The sequence below is a fragment of the Corythoichthys intestinalis genome, chromosome 17 (genome assembly GCF_030265065.1).
Source record: "Corythoichthys intestinalis isolate RoL2023-P3 chromosome 17, ASM3026506v1, whole genome shotgun sequence".
In the NCBI taxonomy this organism is placed as follows: Eukaryota; Metazoa; Chordata; class Actinopteri; order Syngnathiformes; family Syngnathidae; genus Corythoichthys; species Corythoichthys intestinalis.
Genome location: NC_080411.1, coordinates 29,136,295 through 29,150,046, shown reverse-complemented (window position 1 = coordinate 29,150,046; position 13,752 = coordinate 29,136,295). Strand labels below are relative to the sequence as shown.

The following is a 13,752-nucleotide window of genomic DNA, read 5'->3' as shown; positions in this document are numbered from 1 at the left end:
AACAAATACAAGATCAGAACGAGATGAGAGGCCTGCCCAGGAGACTTTTGCTAACCCACGCGGCGGTTTGCTCAGAAGAACAAGCTCACCTATTTGAGAGTTTTCCCTTCTTTCAGAAGGGGAGTCACGGATGTTTAAGGTCCATTCACCAGCCGCCTGCTCACCCCAGCAGTGGGTTGTCATGAATTCCCACTGGTGAAAACCCTCAGTGGAGTTATCGTGAGGCCTAAATGAAAACACACCACCACACAGCTGCAGCTATGCTTATTGTATACATTGTACAACAACATAAAGCATTGCATATTTACTGGCTAGGCTACAGAATATTAGATCATTTGGATACAAAATAGGTTGGTTGATGATTCGTTAGTAGTTATTTAGGTAGATGTCAGTTAGCTAGTTTAATCCCTGATGGTTTACCCAACTGAATTAATAAAGTACATTCCATTCTAATGGGTCCATATTTGTTTTGTTAATCATCTAATTTAAATAGTTAACACATTAGTTTTTTACCTACTAGTAAAGAGATCAAGATGATTTAATAGTCAGTTAGCTAGTTACACGGTTACATACAGTGGTATGAAAAAGTATCTGAACCTTTTGGAATTTCTCACATTTCTGCATAAAATAACCATCAAATGTGATCTGATCTTTGTGAAAATCACACAGATAAAAAAGACAATGTCTGCGTTAACTAAGACCACCCAAAGATTTATAGGTTTTCATATTTTAATGAGGATAGTATGCACACAATGACAGAAGGGGGTAAAATAAGTACGTGAACCATCACATTTAAAATTTTGTGGCCCCTTCCTTTGGCGGCAATAATTTCAACCAGATGCTTCCTGTAGCTGCAGATCAGTCTGGCACACCGATCAGGACTAATCTTGGCCCATTCTTCTCTACAAAACTGCTGTAGTTCAGTCAGATTCCTGGGATGCCTGGCATGAATCGCTGTATTTAGGTCATACCACAGCCTCTCAATGGGGTTCATGTCTGGACTTTGACTTGGCCACTCCAGAATATGTATTTTGTTCTTCTGAAACCATTCTGAAGTTGATTTACTTCTGTGTTTTGGATCATTGTCTTGTTGCAGCATCCATCCTCTTTTTAGCTTCAAATGTCTGACAGAAGGCCTCAGGTTTTCCTGCAAAATATCCTGATAAACTTTTAAATTCATTTGTCCATTAATGATTGCAAGTTGTCCAGGCCCTGAGGTAGCAAAACAGTCCCAAATCATAATGCTCCCTCCACCATGCTTCACGGTGGGGATGGGGTGCTGATGTTGGCGGGTTAGCTGTTCCATTTTTCCTCCACACATGACATTGTGTATTACTCCCAAACAATTCAACTTTGGTTTCATCAGTCCACAAAATATTTTGCCAAAACTTGAGTGGAGTGTCCAAGCGCCTATTTGCGAACATTAAACGAGCAACAATGTTTTTTTAGACAGTAGTGGCTTTCTCCGTAGAGCCCTCCCATGAACACCATTCTTGGCCATAATTTTACATATAGTTGATGTGTGCACAGATTTCTGTAAGTCTTTGGCAGACACTCTAAAGTTCTTTTTTTTACCTCTCTGAGTATTCTGCACTGAACTCTTGCCGTCATCTTTGGTAAACGGCCACTCCTTGGGAAAGAAGCAACAGTGCCAAACTCCATTTGTATACAACTTCTCTGACTGTCGATTGATGAACATCCAGACTTTTAGTGATGGTTTTGTATTCTTTCCCAGCTTTATACAAATCAACAATCCTTGATCGCAGGTCTTCAGACAGCTCTTTTGACTGAGCCATGATGCACATTAGACAATGCTCCTCATCAGACATTTGTTACCAGGTGTGTGTTTTATAGTGGGCAGGGCAGCTTTAAACCAATCTTCAGTGATTGGGCACACACCTGACTTAAAATGTTTGGTAAAAATTGGTTTCAATTGCTCTTTAAGTCTCATTAGACAGAGGGTTCACTTACTTATTTTCCCCTTCTGTAATTGTTTGCATGCTATCCTTATTAAAATATGAAAACCTATAAATGTTTGGGTGGTTTTAGTTAAAGCAGACACTTTTTTCATCTGTGTGATTTTGACAAAGATTAGATCACATTTGATGGTTATTTTATGCAGAAGTGTGAGAAATTCCAAAACGTTCAGAATTTTTTTTACATCACTGTAGATAGTTTACTTAGTTGGTCAAATTATTTAGATACAGTCTCAATCACATGGTAGTTCATGTTTTCAGCTTTATTTATTTATTCATAACAACACACACACTTTTTTTTTTTTTTTAATCTGTTCTGTTCAGCTGATTAGATACAGAGAATGGTAAACCTTAGTGTCTTTAGGATGATAGACTTTTAATGTGCCGCTTGGGAGTTTGTTGTACGTCCATTGTTCTGTCTGATCACTACTGCATTATGTTTAAAATGACCACCCCTGTCCATCCTCTGAAAAGGGAAACAGAGGTGATTAGGAACCGTTACATAAGTGATAACACATGTGCGTTATTCACACAGGCCTATGCCTCATCATTAACCCCTACAATAGCTCCAGTGGAAGAACTTGTAAATAGTTTCAGTTCCAGTGTGATGACTGTAATGGACACTATTGCCCCGATTAAGACAAAAACGTTGTCAAGAAAGAAGAGGTCACCCTGGAGAAATGCCATACTAGCTATAAAACAAAAGCAAGTTTGTAGACGAGCAGAACGCAGATGGCGAAAATACAAACTCCTAGTTTTTTTATGATATCTACAAAGAGAGTCTTCGCAAATACAACCAGGAACTGAAAAATGCTAGACAATCATATTTTTCAGAGATCCTTAGTAGAAACACCAACAATACTCACACACTATTTTCTGTTGTTGACAAACTGACAAACCCACAAGCATCAATACCTCAGGAATTGGCATCTGAGGTGTCCTGTAATAATTTCGCAGCATTCTTTACACACAAAGTACTAACGATTAGACAGACTGTGTGCAACTCCGGATTAACAAATGTTACACTAAATGCCTCCCAAAATGTTCCCCATGTCAATCTTAGACAGTTTAGCCTCTTGGACTATGCCACTTTAACAGAAATTGTGTCGAAATTAAAGCCCACAACATGCTGCCTTGACATCCTTCCTTCAAACTTTTTCAAAACTGTTTTTCATTGCATAGCCCCAGACATACTTCAGATTATAAATACTTCCCTCCAAACAGGAGAGTTTCCTCAGACTTTAAAAACTGCAGTAATAAAACCTCTCCTAAAAAAACCTAATCTGGATGCCTCAACCATTAGTAATTACAGGCCAATATCTAATCTGACATTCCTGGGGAAAATTATCGAAAGGGTTGTGTTTGAACAGATCCAGACTTTTATGATCCAAAACAATCTTTTTAACTCATTTCAGTCTGGATTTCGGCCACAACACAGCACCGAGACCGTGCTTATCAAAGTCCTAAATGATATTCGTCGGAATACCGATGCAGGCAAATCATCTGTTCTGCTACTATTGGATCTCAGCGCCGCATTTGACGCGGTTGATCACAACATACTACTCAGCAGATTGGAACAGTGGGTAGGGCTTACTGACGCTATTCTTCAGTGGTTCACATCCTATTTACATGATAGGGATTTCTTTGTGTCAATTGGAAACTATCAGTCAGAACGAACCAAATTTACGTGTGGAGTCCCTCAAGGGTCAATTCTTGGACCACTCTTATTTAACATTTATATGCTTCCGTTAGCTCAGATAATGGAACAGTATGACATCTCCTATCACGCCTATGCATATGACACACAACTGTACATTTCTGTGTCCCCACATGATTATAGTCCCTTAGTCTCCCTGAGTAAATGCATTCATCAAATCAATGATTGGATGTGCCAGAATTTTCTCCAGTTAAATGTGGAGAAGACAGAGGTGATCATTTTTGGCCCAAAAAAGGAAAGGTCAAAGATAAGCAGCCAACTTAGCACAATGTCACTTACAGGTACAAATCAAGTCAGAAACCTTGGCGTAATTATTGACTCAGACCTAAAATTTGATAGCCATCTAAAGTCCGTCGCTAAATCCGCTTATTACCACCTAAAAAATATAACCAGAATTAAGGGGCTTCTGACTCAACAAGACATGGAAAAACTTATGCATGCATTCATTTTCAGCAGATTGGACTACTGCAACGGTATATTTACAGGTCTTGATAAAAAATCAGTCAGGAAGCTGCAGCTAGTACAGAATGCTGCAGCCAGAGTCCTCACAAATACAAGGAAGCTGGACCACATTACACCGGTTTTGAAATCGCTACACTGGCTTCCAGTGAGTCAAAGGATAGACTATAAAATACTACTGCTCGTCTACAAAACACTTAATAGCCTTGGACCAAAATACATGCTTGATTTGTTAGATTCCTATGAGACATCTAGACCCCTAAGGTCATCTGGAACGGGTCTTCTGCATGTTCCAAGAACAAGAACCAAGCAGGGTGAGGCAGCATTTAGTTATTATGCTCCTCACCTCTGGAACAAGTTACCCGAACGTCTGAAGTATGCTCAAACTGTTAGCTCCTTTAAATCAGGGCTAAAAACTCTTTTGTTTAGCACTGCATATCCATAACTGTCTATATATTTCAATCTACCTGCCTTCTATTCCTCTTGTGCTTATCTCTATTGTTGATTTCAATGATTATTAGTAGTAGTAGTTTTTGCTTTATTTTTATTTTTGTTTTATTTTTATTTATTTATTTTTAATCTGTGATTAAATGCAATCTTTTGTCTTGGTTTTTACGTTGTGTTGATTTAAATGTGATTTTTATGGTCTTCATGTGATGTAAAGCACTTTGAATTGCCTTGTGTTGAATTGTGCTATATAAATAAATTTGCCTTGCCTTGCCTTGTTTATTTTGTGTTGTTTACTCAGATAATGTATCTGAATAGAAAAAGATTTTTTTAGGGGGTGGGGGCAAAGGGAATAGTTATATAAAACCATTTTCTGTATCCATTCATTGTCAACACAGTTTATCCATGTTGGGGTCATAGGGTGCAGGAGCCAATCCCACCTGACTTTGGGGGAAAGGTGAACTACATCCGAAACAGCTTAGCAGTCAGTTGTAAGACGCACCCAGAGACAGGCAACCATTTGCACTCGCAATCACACTGCTATTGAGTGGGAATTGATCCAACGCTACCTGTGCCAAAATCAGGATCATGTACCACTACACCATCAGCGACATTTTATTAAATATTTAATGTAAGTTCCGTTGCTATCACAATACACTTACTAGCTACACATAAGAGTGTGATCGGGTAGGTTGAGCAATGTTAGTAATATATAGTGAGAATCTCATTATTATGAGAAATCACCAGTGTGTATGAATGAGTTGACATCCTATTTTTTTGCTATGAGATGTGTAATCATGGCACCAACAGTGGCCTAGTCATGCGTGTACCTCACTGAAATGTGTGTGTTAGTCAGGCAGGGAATGAAAATGCTTCGCAGGAGCCATCGGACAAGCCTGATGAGGGCGGTCCCTCAGCTCATCCGAAATGATCTACAGTTTTACAAAATTGATATCTAGTTGCCATTTTGCTGCGTTGAATTTCCTGAGTTTGGATGGATTCAGTGGAGGTCAATCAGGATTGCCTTTGCATTTGTTTCACGGCATTGCAATTTGGTTGAACTTTTCTGTGATTCTGACAGAGATCAAAATGTTCTTTAATATCAGTGCCCAAAATAAAACATTCGTAAGATTTCAACATGACTCGATAGAATGATTATTATTATTCTTATTTCTGTGAAGTTTGATTTTAAACTCTCTGATTAGTCTGCTTGGCAGTCAGGAATGTTATGGTAAGTTAAGTTTTTAGTCTTAATAGTCAAATAGATCCACAATTATTGCTGAACAAGTCACTTTGGACTAATTCCTCTCATATACTTTGTAACTAGAAAGTTTAATTAGTTAGAAGCTAAATAGCAAGATAGACTTTTGACATCGTTTTGCACACACATATACAGTATATAACTAAAATATTAGAAACCCTAAAATATTAGAAGCACTGATCTTTTCCCCAAAGTTGAAGGATTTATCACAGCTGGGCTTTGTGCTGCAGGCATTAATGGGTGACAGCATGAGGAGAGAACCAGAGATGCTACCTTTTATCAAGAAGCTGTGACACTGTACCCGAGGGCGACGTGAGCTCAATGGAAAGGTCGCCACGGCGACGGCAAGCCACTGTGACACGCACCACCACGTGCTCTACAAAGGCCACGTTCTGCTGCCATCGGGAAGAGGCAGAGCAGCCAGACGCCTCAAGCATCGATGTCAATACGCCATCCAGGATTCTGGAGAATTATCGGAGGGAGAGAGGAAATTAGGATCGCACACTGAAATAGCTAAATTTCACAATAACATAATACCTGTTTAACGGACTGGGTGCCTTCACAGTGCATGCCTGTTGTGGGGGGACCCTTTGCCATTGTTTGGCCTGCAATACCATCCTCTCTGCATTCAGCAGGCCGAAGCCATACAGGTGGCTCACTAAAACACACAAATTCATTCAACGCCACATGAAATGTCTTATAATAGCCGTGCATCACCATTTTTTCAGCTGTATTCCTAAACCCTCCAAAGCATTAAGCCAAATCTGCGTATTGCGTTCTTCATTATAAAGAGGTCAAATTTTATGTATCATTCGTAATGTGAATGTAATCATTCGGGTTTTTTTCATCGTTGTCTTTAAAGAATAGTCATTGTGATGTTTATAGGCCAACTAAAGTCATCAAGTCCCTTGGACATTGTTAAGTCTATAACTCCACTGATGTAACATGTAATATTAAAACGTGTAATTAAATTTAAGTAATCAAATGAGTTAGGAAGGGCGACACAGAGTTCATTCAATTAGCGCTATAGATAATCACTAGAAAATGGGGCCTGCTGAATGCCAGCATACTATCAAGATGACATGACAAAATGTTACATCGGATGACATAAAAATTAACTATGACAGACGTCATATATTTCATACTGTAGATATTTGTAGTGTCATTGATACGAAATGACAAATGTATAGCAGATAGATGATTAATTGCAGGAAGCACTTATTTCGCCAAAATGTGTTAGGAAAAAAAAAAATCCCAAAACTGATGTTACTTATTGAGTTACTTAACAATTGTTTCAAAATAGGATTAGGGATTCAAAAAGTTTCAATGCAGGATTAGCTCCCAGTTTAGGGTTTGAAGATGTGGTTTCAAGACTTTCAAAGCAGAGAATTCCCTCGTAGAACCCCCTGAATTCCCAAATTTACTGGTTTATATCACCTGTAGGTACTTGAGAAGTAGGCCTACATGGCAACCCAAATACAAGAGTTGCGTTCTTTTAGACCAGTGGTTGCTAAAGGTACCGAACTCCACCAGTTTCACAGATGCATTGACCGAACCCTTCGGAATTTGATAATAAATCCATTTTTTTGACAGATTCAAAACCTAGCAAGCTAACACCTACAGTGGGGAGAACAAGTATTTGATACACTGCTGATTTTGCTGGTTTTCCCACTTGCAAGCCATGTAGAGGTCTGTAATTTGTATCATAAGTCCTCTTCAACTGTGAGGGACGGAATCTAATACAAAAATCCAAAAAATCACATTGTATAATTTTTAAATAATAAATTTGTATTTAACTGCATGAAATAAGTATTTGATACATTGTCAACTAGTAAATATTTCGGCTCTTATATTTCAGCCCAGAACTACACGGCAGGACCTGGTCAATGACCTGACGAGAGCTGGAACCACAGTCTCGAAGAAAACCATCGGAAACACATTACGCCGTCATGGATTAAAATCCTACAGCGCACGCAAGGTCCCGCTGCTGAAGCCAGTGCATGTCCAGACACATCTGAAGTTTGCCACTGACCATCTGGATGATCCAGAGGAGCAATGGGAGAAGGTCATGTTGTCAGATGAGACCAAAATTGAACTTTTTGGTCTAAACTCGACTCGTCGTGTTTGGAGAAAAAAGAAGGATGAGTACAACCCCAAGAACACCATCCCAACCATGAAATATGGAGGAGGAAACATCATGTTTTCGGGCTGCTTCTCTGCCAAGGGTACAGGACGACTGCACTGTATTGAGGGGAGGATGGATGGGGCTATGTATCGCCAGATCTTGGCTGACAACCTCCTTCCTTCAGTGAGAGCCCTAAAGATGGGTCGTGGCTGGGTCTTCCAGAGTGACAACGACCCAAAGCACACAGCCAAGGCAACTAAAGAGTGGCTCCGTAAGAGGCATCTTAAGGTCCTGGAGTGGCCTAGCTAGTCACCAGATCTGAACCCGATAGAAAATCTATGGAGGGAGCTGAAAGTCCATGTTGCCCGGCAGCAGCCCCGAAACCTGAACGCTCTGGAGAAGATCTGCATAGAGGAGTGGGCCAAAATCCCTCCTGCAGTGTGTGCAAACCTTGTCAAGGACTACAGGAAACATTTGGCATCTGTAATAGCGAACAAAGGTTTCTGTACCAAATATTAAGTTCGATTTTTGTGATGTATCAAATACTTATTTCATGTAATTAAATGCAAATTCATTCATTCATTCATTTATTATTTAAAAATCATACAAAGTGATTTTCTGTTTTTTTTTTTGTATTAGATTCCGTCCCTCACAGTTGAAGAGAACTTATGATACAAATTGCAGACCTCTACATGCTTTGCAAGTGGGAAAACCAGCAAAATCGGCAGTGTATCAAATACTTGTTCTCCCCACTGTAAGTGAATTCCTGTTCAAATTTCTACTAGAGTTCTAATTTACTGCAAATAATTTTCCTTTCTGCTGTTGATTTTCACGTTGGTAAATGAAATTAAACTCATTTCAATTCACACTGTTCTTTTTTTGTTTGTTTGTTTGTTTTCATGTCTACGTTCTCATTTTGATGTCGCATCCTTGCATCACATACTATTTTCATGGAGTAAAATGACACAAACCTTTTTATTTATTTATTTTTTATTTATTTATACTTTTTATTTATTTATTTATTTATACTCCCTAAGTGCCTGTCAACCTTCCGTTGAATAAACCGATTTCTCCTCCCAAAAGATAGAGGGCTAGCATTTCAAAGAAATGGAATAAAACCTGTAAATTAAGGGCAAACCAGTCCAAAACCCGGTCTAAAACGGCACTTTGCCTAGATTTAGTCAGCGTACAAAATAGGGCTCTGGGTTGCTTAACCTTCACCAAACCCCTGTGGCTTACTCACTGAACCCCTAGTGTTTGATCGAACCCCAGTAAAGAACAACCGTTTAAATTTTTCTAATGGGGCATTACCTTTGTGTCCGGCACCATTTGTTTGCCAGTCGGTTGCCACAAGTTTATGAGATTCTGATGTCCAAACGATTATGTGCTGGATGTCTCTCCAGGTAAGCAGAGGACTGAGAGGTCAAACAGAATTATCATTGCAATTGATTTCATGTATTATTGGTTATACTGTAGATCGTGGTGAGAGTACTTGGCCTCCAGGGTGAGTGCAATAACGCCCGCTGCTGCTGACGCCGAAAGGGCTGAGCCCCATTTAGCCGTACCACAGTTCTGATGCGAAATCAACACAAACTGTTACGCACAATTCAAATCTCAACACAACTTTCCGTGCACTCCACATGTACACTGTAAAGTTATTTCTGACATTATTTACATCCTCTACTCACAATTCCATGTGCAGTGGAGGCTGTGGCCAGAATGGACGAGCACCTTTCCTGGTGTATGCTGCCGCTGGTGATGGAGATGGTGTAAATGCTGTTGCTATAGCCGTCACATGAGCAGTGGTCACCTCTATGACCGCCGCTTCCTGATGCCCAGACGTAAACAGAGCCTCGTCCGTGTCGGCCCTGTTATTAATTAAAGCAGCAGACCAAGGCCATTCATCAATCTTGATGCCCGTTAACGAGGAGGAAAAAGTCCTTGAAACTTTTTACCAGCCATCCTCAAATAGTAGCCACCATCCCTAATTTAATCTCAGCGTGCTGCAAAGAGAAGACACCAGCGCCAGCCTAAGGTGGACTATATAAAATTCTTGTTCGTCATTGATGATTGCTTTTAACACAAGGAGAGCAGGAACTGAGAGTCTCGTGTTATAAACTTCACATCATCACCGCCACAATTCTCTTATGAACAGAACCTGATTGATGGTAACATTGTAGGTCGAAAATATCTGTCTTGACTTTGCTGCCTCTCAATTTTATTTCAAGGTCCTATATACAGAACTGCGATATGAAAAAGAAAGTGAGAAAATGTTGACTTCATATATATCTCACAGGCTTCTTTCACAATGCCCGTGGCGCCAGCATGCTCTCCATTTATTATTACATATACAATATTATTATTTTTTTTAAAAATCGACCGCTGTATTTCAGTCTTCTTTTCAGACCGCTTGAATGCCAGTAAAATGTTTTGAAGTAATGGTGGATGAATGCATCTCTTATAGCTTCAGGTGGGTAGTAACAGATTACATTTACTCCGTTACATTTACTTGAGTAACTTTTTGAGAAAAATGTACTTTCAAGAGTACTTCAATAGATTTGTGAAGAAAAAAAACGCTACTCTCACTCCGCTACTATGGGCTACACATAAGTCGTTACATTTTTCCTGTTTATTTTACATATTTGATTTTTTTTTTTTTTGCCAGCGATGTCATTGCCAAGAATAGCGCTACTAATTTCACCAATGAGACGTCGCAACATTAATCACATGACTTCATTACACCAATCAGTCGCAAGCTTGCTAGTCTATGATCACGCCAGCCTGTTCAATAACGTGGCGTCTTTAAAGCACCGTAAAAAATGAAGTATTTGACATAGAGCGCTGCCCTCAACATGATTCTAAAGCAGGGGTCGCGTTAACTGAATATTTTCCGTCGTTGACCGTTTTTTTAAAACGCTGACGGAAAAAACTGAAGTCCATCTGTCCTTTTGACAGGTTGCAATTCACACCCCAGGCCACAGGGTGGCGAGTGGGCATATTAGCTATTGGCTCTCTTGATGCATGACGTCGTTGTTTACTCGGAAAAATGTCAAGGCAACCGAGTGTCCGAAGTTTCTTCAAAAAGCCCTAAAACGACGATGGTGTTAATAAAAGAGGTGAAAAAAGAGGGACTGATGCAGTGGAGGATGAAGGACAAACAAGCAATCAGCCCTCGATAACTACTGAGCGAGCAAGCGGCAGCAAGGAGGTCAGGAGGGAGTACAGAGTGTGAGATTGCGTTCAGGCCACAGAAGGTGAACTGTTAATTTCATTGTTCCATATGTAGCCTACCTACTGGGGCCACAGTCAGCTGTTTTTGTCACTGCGGAGAAAAAGTTACATATTCATCTGCTTGATGTGTGATGGCACGGTGTGGATTCTCTGTTAAGCTTGTTCGTACAGAATATTAATAAAAAATGAATGAAAACTAAATACTATTGAATATGTCATTATTATCATTTAAAAAATTTAAGTGACAGGTAAAAATAGATCATGACAGACAACGAAAAAGTCTTAGCGCAACCTCTGTTCTAAAGCATGGATTTAAACCTCTCCTAGTTTTTATTTGGCACCACTGACCACGGAAAAAAGGAGATATGATCCTTTTAATTTCATAATAGTAACCATTAAGGAACTACAGTATTCACTATACAAACTAGGAACTATTTTCTCCACTAAAGGGCAGGGCACTCATGCTCTTTGGACGAATAATGCTTCATTTCTGTCTTTTTTTCTCTCTTGCCGGAATTCATTGATTTTTTTTTTTTTTTTTTTTTGTATTTCTTTGGCTGAGAGTGGTTATATAAGGGGTTATTGTACAGTTTCATTATAACAACAGTTCATATTGATAAGTTTGGACTAAGAGAAAGAAAATACTATTGTTTAAAAAAAAAAAAAAAAAAAAAAAAAAAGCAGTTACTCACAATGTTACTCATTACTTGATTCTTTTCACTGGATACTTTTTTATTTGTACTTGAGTACATTTTTTGGATGGCTACTTTTACTTGTGTACTACTATTTTGAAGTAACACTACTCTTACTTGAGTAAAATATTTGGCCACTCTACCAACCTCTGCTTAGAGCTTTAAAGCAGCAATCCTGTTGGAGCTCCATTTGAAAGAGGCTAGCTATTGTTGGTGAATGGTGGTAATCTCAGATTTTTTTTTTTACCCTATATTGCCAAATGTATCACATTTGATACACCTAAAATGTCATGATTTTGAGACTAATTGAGAATTTTTACATTTCTTTTTGGAAAAAAAAAAAAAAAGATGGATACAAGTCAGCACATGCATCTACAGGTTCCATGAGAAAAACAAACAGGATTTAGCAAGGGTTGTAGATATCTGAGTGCTTATTGCACATATTCATGTTGACTTTTCTACTTACAAATTTGAAAAAAAAAAATGTTTCATTAGGACCTTATTTTTCAAAATTTGGGGTTCTCTGATAATTGCTTCATATTGCTGGCATTAAAGGGTTAAATGAAAGATTTATTTTTTAGCTCCACTCTTAAAAATATAAGCTACTTGTCAAATAAAAGCATCCTTCAAACATAGTGGTGCCTGTGTTAGGTTTTGTGTTGGTTCCCTCCTAGTGTGTCCGTGATTGCCCATTGATTTCACCTGTTGTGCCTGCTCCTTGAGGATCGTCCAACCTGAATCCTCCTGTGTCACCCATCTGTTCCTCGTTGTCTCGTTACCCCTTGTCTCTGTGTGTATATAAACTCCATTTTTCTGTGCACTCCTTGTTGCATCATTGTCAATGTCAAGTCCTGTCCAAGCCCTCGTGTACCAGTCCATCCTCCTGTGTCACCCATCTGTTCCTCGTTGTCTCGTTACCCCTTGTCTCTGTGTGTATATAAACTCCATTTTTCTGTGCACTCCTTGTTGCGTCATTGTCAATGTCAAGTCCTGTCCAAGCCCTCGTGTACCAGTCCCTCGGATTAAGTTTTGTTTGAACATTGTCTTTTTGATCCCCAGTCATTTTGGTTGTACTTTGTGTTTAAAATGTTTTTTTGAGTTCACCGTCAACTGCCTTGCTGCGTTTTTTGTTTCCCTGCATTTGGGTCACCACCTGTCTGCCTGCAATCCGTGACAGACTGAACTTATGTGTACTTCCATGTCCAAGCTCGTAGTTCAGTTCCATCCTATATTGAATATATTGACCCAATTTTAGTGCTATTCATATGTCAGTTATCCATTCCGAGTCAAAATCTTAGCTTCTAACATCCAAAACTCCCAAGTTGTGCCACTTGTAATTCCATCCATCCAGCAACACACCCACCAATTAATCAATCGGAAAGCCCGGACTCTCTGTGGCGGAAACTCATTTTGAACGCTCGTACCCGTGCCCTTATTCTTTCAATCACAACCCACACCTCGTGCCCATAGGTTCGGGTAGGAGTGTATCGACCGGTAAATAGAAAGCCTTGCCTTTTGGCTAAGCTTTTTTTTTTTGCCACAACAGCCTGATACAGAGGGTGCTTTGATGCCTGAGAGTCTTTGGAGTTTGGTATGCAAACCAGCTTGAATGTGAGGAAAAAAGATATATTCTCACTGTTTGAACGCCAGTTCGCAAAGCGAGGCGAGTCAGGGGACCGGGCCCATCCACAGTGGTACCGTCATCTTCTGGCCCCCAGCTGGCCAAGTAAATGTCAATGTGTTGCGGTTGGAAGCTTAGTGCCTGCGCCTCCACCATATCAGTTACTTCTCCGTCCAATCCTTCCAGCATCCGGATGCCTATGGGTAAAACGGCGAGAAGGGTC

At 39.6% G+C, this 13,752-nt stretch overlaps 1 protein-coding gene across 1 annotated transcript in view; it reads right to left on the bottom strand.

Moving 5' to 3' along the window:
* Positions 1–13,752, bottom strand: part of LOC130906027 (proprotein convertase subtilisin/kexin type 5-like) — an 82,200-nt gene that overhangs the window by 60,729 nt on the left and 7,719 nt on the right. The window contains exons 7-13 of the mRNA XM_057819899.1: positions 13,545–13,726; positions 9,674–9,853; positions 9,478–9,557; positions 9,297–9,400; positions 6,398–6,518; positions 6,134–6,322; positions 90–226 (exon numbers count right to left, since the gene is read on the bottom strand). Of these exons, the coding sequence (XP_057675882.1) occupies positions 90–226; positions 6,134–6,322; positions 6,398–6,518; positions 9,297–9,400; positions 9,478–9,557; positions 9,674–9,853; positions 13,545–13,726 (993 nt within the window). The remainder of the gene's footprint in view (positions 1–89; positions 227–6,133; positions 6,323–6,397; positions 6,519–9,296; positions 9,401–9,477; positions 9,558–9,673; positions 9,854–13,544; positions 13,727–13,752) is intronic.